Source organism: Monopterus albus, unplaced genomic scaffold (assembly GCF_001952655.1).
Source record: "Monopterus albus unplaced genomic scaffold, M_albus_1.0 scaffold127.1, whole genome shotgun sequence".
NCBI lineage: Eukaryota > Metazoa > Chordata > Actinopteri > Synbranchiformes > Synbranchidae > Monopterus > Monopterus albus.
In genome coordinates, this window is record NW_018128007.1 from 3,408,275 (window position 1) to 3,412,815 (window position 4,541).

General features: G+C 44.5%; 1 protein-coding gene across 1 annotated transcript in view; it reads right to left on the bottom strand.

Moving 5' to 3' along the window:
• itga8 (integrin, alpha 8) overlaps nt 1–4,541 on the bottom strand; it is a 40,286-nt gene that overhangs the window by 29,057 nt on the left and 6,688 nt on the right. Inside the window, exons 7-9 of the mRNA XM_020612868.1 lie at nt 3,205–3,330; nt 2,994–3,038; nt 1,393–1,436 (exon numbers count right to left, since the gene is read on the bottom strand). Of these exons, the coding sequence (XP_020468524.1) occupies nt 1,393–1,436; nt 2,994–3,038; nt 3,205–3,330 (215 nt within the window). The remainder of the gene's footprint in view (nt 1–1,392; nt 1,437–2,993; nt 3,039–3,204; nt 3,331–4,541) is intronic.

Sequence of the window (4,541 nt, forward strand, 5' to 3'; positions counted from 1 at the left end):
GGAAAAAAGTCAGAAACCGCATAAAAGCTTTTATTCAACTCAAACCTCTTTCTTGTCCTGGCACCCCCCACCGCCTTCCATCTCATCCCCCACCATCCTCTTTGTGACTTTACCATTTTCCCCTCATCTTTCTCTACTTCCCCCATTCTAACCCTGGTCATGGGGAGAGACGGAGGTGGGGGGCGGGAGCTGAGAATTCCTTCATAAGACCTAAAATAACAACCACATGGAGACAGCCAGGGGCTACACTAACACACACACATACACATACAAATGCAGGAGGATACACACTGATCCAATCACAGATGTCTCAGAGACATACTAAACATAGATTGACTTACAAACACAGAAAGATGAGGATGTGTAAACACAAATATTGAATCACTACTTGGGACGTCAACTTCTCTACTCTGACTTGTTAGATTGGTCACAGAAGAAACCAGATCGATCGAGCCCAACAGCTGCTCCGCTGCCAGGGCTCTAACATGGCTCCTGCGTCTCTCATAACACTCCTCCAGCTGTGAGCTACAAGCCTCGTCTATGACACAATGTGCTGTCTGTACATGCAGGGACGTTCTTGCACCAGACACAATGTCCAGACATAAAACCCACACTGTGACCACAGTATGGTGAGACCTGCAAATGCACTGCAGGTTAGGGATTAGGGGTCATGTGTGTGTTGAGAAGGGGTAGTGGGGTCAGGTGGGGTCACCGCCCTCCACATGCAGCGGAAACTGTGTGTCATTAGGGAGGACTGACACAGTCAGCCCTGGGGACACATTCCCATAAGCAAACACAAGACACACTGCAGTACAGCGGCACATGCAGTATTTGTCAAAGTAATGTACATATATTTATGTGTTCTGCACTGTACAGGCAGTCACGCCATTAAAGACTGACAACAGATGAATATAAGAGACTTAACTGTCTGCATGTGTGTCTCCACGTAAAAACTGATGCATACTCTCTGACCTATCCTGCACATCTTACTGTATGTCATGCAGTATTTAGAGCTGCCAGCTTTATGTCTATACAACAGACAACATAAAGAAAAACCAACATAGGGCGATATGGTGCTGATCCACCCTAAGCTTTGAGAACAGCTTCAGTGCTTCTTGCCCCAGATCCAGAGTGTCTGTAATTCTAGTGGGGTTATAAATACCATCCTTTCAAAATAATTTCCCTCTTTCTGTGCTGATTGTCTCATCAGCTAACATCTAAGAAAAGTGTTTGACTGGGTTTCAGATGTGTTGACTCTAAAGACCATAGCATATCACTTACAGAATTTCTTTCTCAGCTGTTGCTGTAGAATGACCCAACACATGTCATTTTCTGGCACCAAAATCTATTCTGTGTGCCTTTTTTCTAATCTGCTCATTTGTCCATACTCACATATCCAAAGTTCTGTGCTCCTCTGGGGACTCCAGCTATCAGCTCTGTTTAACATAAAAGCAAAGACAGATTTAAATTAGTGTATGTGTGTGTGTCTCAAACTCCCAGCCCACCCTGCCAAATAGCAGAGTGTTGTTGAGAATGCACTGAGTGATTGAGTGCTTGGACTCTGCTTGTATATTGATTGATGAGTGTGGTGCTGCAGGCTCTGGGTAAAGGGATGATCTAAGGGTCCCACCCTCAGAGAGAAGACCATCCTCTCCTCTTGCCCCCCATCTTTACCCAGCAGGCTCAACCACAAGCATATGAACCCGGACTTCCCAGCTCCAGCGTCACTCTGAACTCCCACTTACAATCAGTTCTCCAGTCTGAAGAGGGGTTTGGGGAACAATACCACAACAAGATTTGGATCACAACACATTAACGGGCATGTACAACTGCTTAACGATCACTTTAAGACTCTCTGACATGTGTTGTGCTGGAGGGAGTTCGGAGCCATTGTGGGGTTGGTATGGAAGTATGTAAACGCAATGTTGTCCCGTAAAGATCCCACCAAGTGGTGATTAGCAAGGTGGCTTTGATGGACAGGAAATTATGCACAGGAATCTTAAGTGGTATTGGGGGAGGAGGCGTTCATGCTTGTGACAGCAGCAGAAAAGAGTGTGTGGTGACAGTGTTTGAAGAAGAAGCAGTAAAGATTGTTTTAAAAAGATGTGGCTTGACTGTGATAGGTTTTGTTTTTTCCCCATATTTTATCTAGTAAAATGATGTGCTTCTGTTGAAATAGCTACTGTGTTTCCTTAATGTTTTCCAGTCTATCACAGGGCTGACACTTAGAGACAGACAACCACACACTCTACGGGCAATTTAGAGTCACCAGTCAACCTAAGCCTCATGTCTTTGGACTGTGGGAGGAAGCCGGAGTACCCGGAGAGAACCCACGCAGGCACAGGGAGAACATGCAAACTCCACACAGAAAGACATCGGGTGGCTGAGGCTCGAACCTGGAACCTCTTTGCTGTGAGGAGACAGCGCTGTTCCACCATGCCAGCTGACTTGCAACCAATAAAAATAAAATAATTTGTACTTTTATGAATTAATTTTGGCCTAGATAGTACACATTTGAAAAAGGTCAGCAAAGATTAAGGCAAAGACACTCTTCCCCATCTGCAAATCTTTAATAAAATGATTCAGCCTGTCTTTTCCACCTAATATTTTAAGCCCAGAAGAGATTCTGGACCCAATCTAGACCTGAAAAGGTCTGTGGAATCTGCCACTAATCATTAGAATCAGTCGAAATGGAGGACAGGAAATCCCTTTATCAGTAGTTCCTGAAGATCTGCTCCCTGGGGATGTGGCCAAGACATACAGAGACAGTTCTCATTAATGCTTTTGAGTTCTGTCACCCAGCTGTCCACTTGCTATCGCTCACCCTAGTGCACCCCTCACTGTGTTCCCAGCATTGAGCTATGAAGTATACAAAGAGTGCTGCAAACGTGTGGTGTTCCAGATGGTGCTGCGGGGTGTCTGCTGATGTTATTACTGAGGGATTCCTCTGGTGTTGCATGTGGTTAGTTGTAACGAATTGTTGGCTTTCTCACCTTGTTCAGAGTCTCCTGTAAACTCTCCCACTGCCACAGAGTAACCTAGGAGAAATCAGATGATGATGAAAACATGATGACATGTGGCTGAAGTGACCTCAGGTGGTCTGCATGCACTCTATGTCTTACATGATGATTATTGCTTAGTTATGGTTATTATTTAAATTAAAGCATGTGATTTTATGTGTATGTGTTTGTAGAGGTATGTTACCAAGGTAGCTGTCATCGTGGGTGTCTTCAGCTGCTCGAGTGTGTTTCTCTCCTGGAACCTTCCTCAGCATTGCCTTCAAAGAGTAGCCATTCAGTATCTCAGCTATCCCTACTGTCACCACCTGACCTAGACACACACACATAAATAGACAGAGAGAAACAAACACCCAGGATGAGACCGTCACATCTGTTCATGAACAGCAGTTTCAGCTCAGACCCCATCAAGGGAGCACCGCTGCACTCTGCTATAGAAACCTGCTGGAGCTGAGGCCTCCGCTCCACATCAAGGTGCACATAGCTAATGACACATCTTGTCTTCCACGGGGACATCTTAAAACACTGACAGCACTGAAATAGCTGGAAAAAACACCCTGATGTTCCTTTAAAAAGCTCCCAAGAAAACATCCATTCTGTCCACACTCATGATCCTGAATTAAATGTGCACACACAAACAACGGCTTTCCTCTGCTGTTGAGTAAGAGGTCAAACAAATGGAAGATTTTATCTACAACCCTCCTCTACCTACCGTAAATCCTCCTTAATATGTGTGTAGTGATGGGGAGGAAAGCGTGCCATCTTACCCTCCCTCCGGCTCCTCTCTCATCCCCTTCCCTCTCTGTCTCTATTACGCTATGCTATGAGTTTATCATCCATCATAACATATCACTATATCATCATGTTACTAAACCACCCAATCAATAATGAGATTAATGAGACACCTTAGTCATTGTTATTATAAGTGTCATTTACACCCAGAGATAATAAGATTGTATATAAGAGTGGTTTTTTAAGGATGATTCAGGCTGAAGGCTGAAAATAATCATTGCATATTAGAGACCATAAAATCCAGGCTCAGTGCTTTTATAAACATTTAGAGGAAGTGTTTTAACTGGAGGCAGGCAGCCTTGCAACACTGAGGGCACACAGAAGAGCAGTCCATTAGGGCTGTCTGTGATGCCTGTCTGCTGTGGTCTTGCATGCTGGAGCATTCATTATTTAACCATATGTAACAACAACACCAATGCCAAACAATAAACCTAAATTATTGTGTAGCAATTCCGAAATAACCATCATTGAGTCACTTTGGTCCTTCTTGTTCTTCGCCCTGATGCCCCCGTGAAAACACAAGTTGTCTTGCTCTATCCTTAGAGAAACGGAGTGCTGCACAGAAACAGCTCAGGGTTTACAAAGACAGGAAAGCGGGGGAGTGAGTGTGTGGAACTGATCAATAACTGCCTCCCTGCTCCTTATGAACAGAACTAAGTTTCTAAATTAGAATAAGTGAGGAGGAATGGAGGGAATAGGAAAGGTGACACACACACCTGGAGTTGGGGAAGT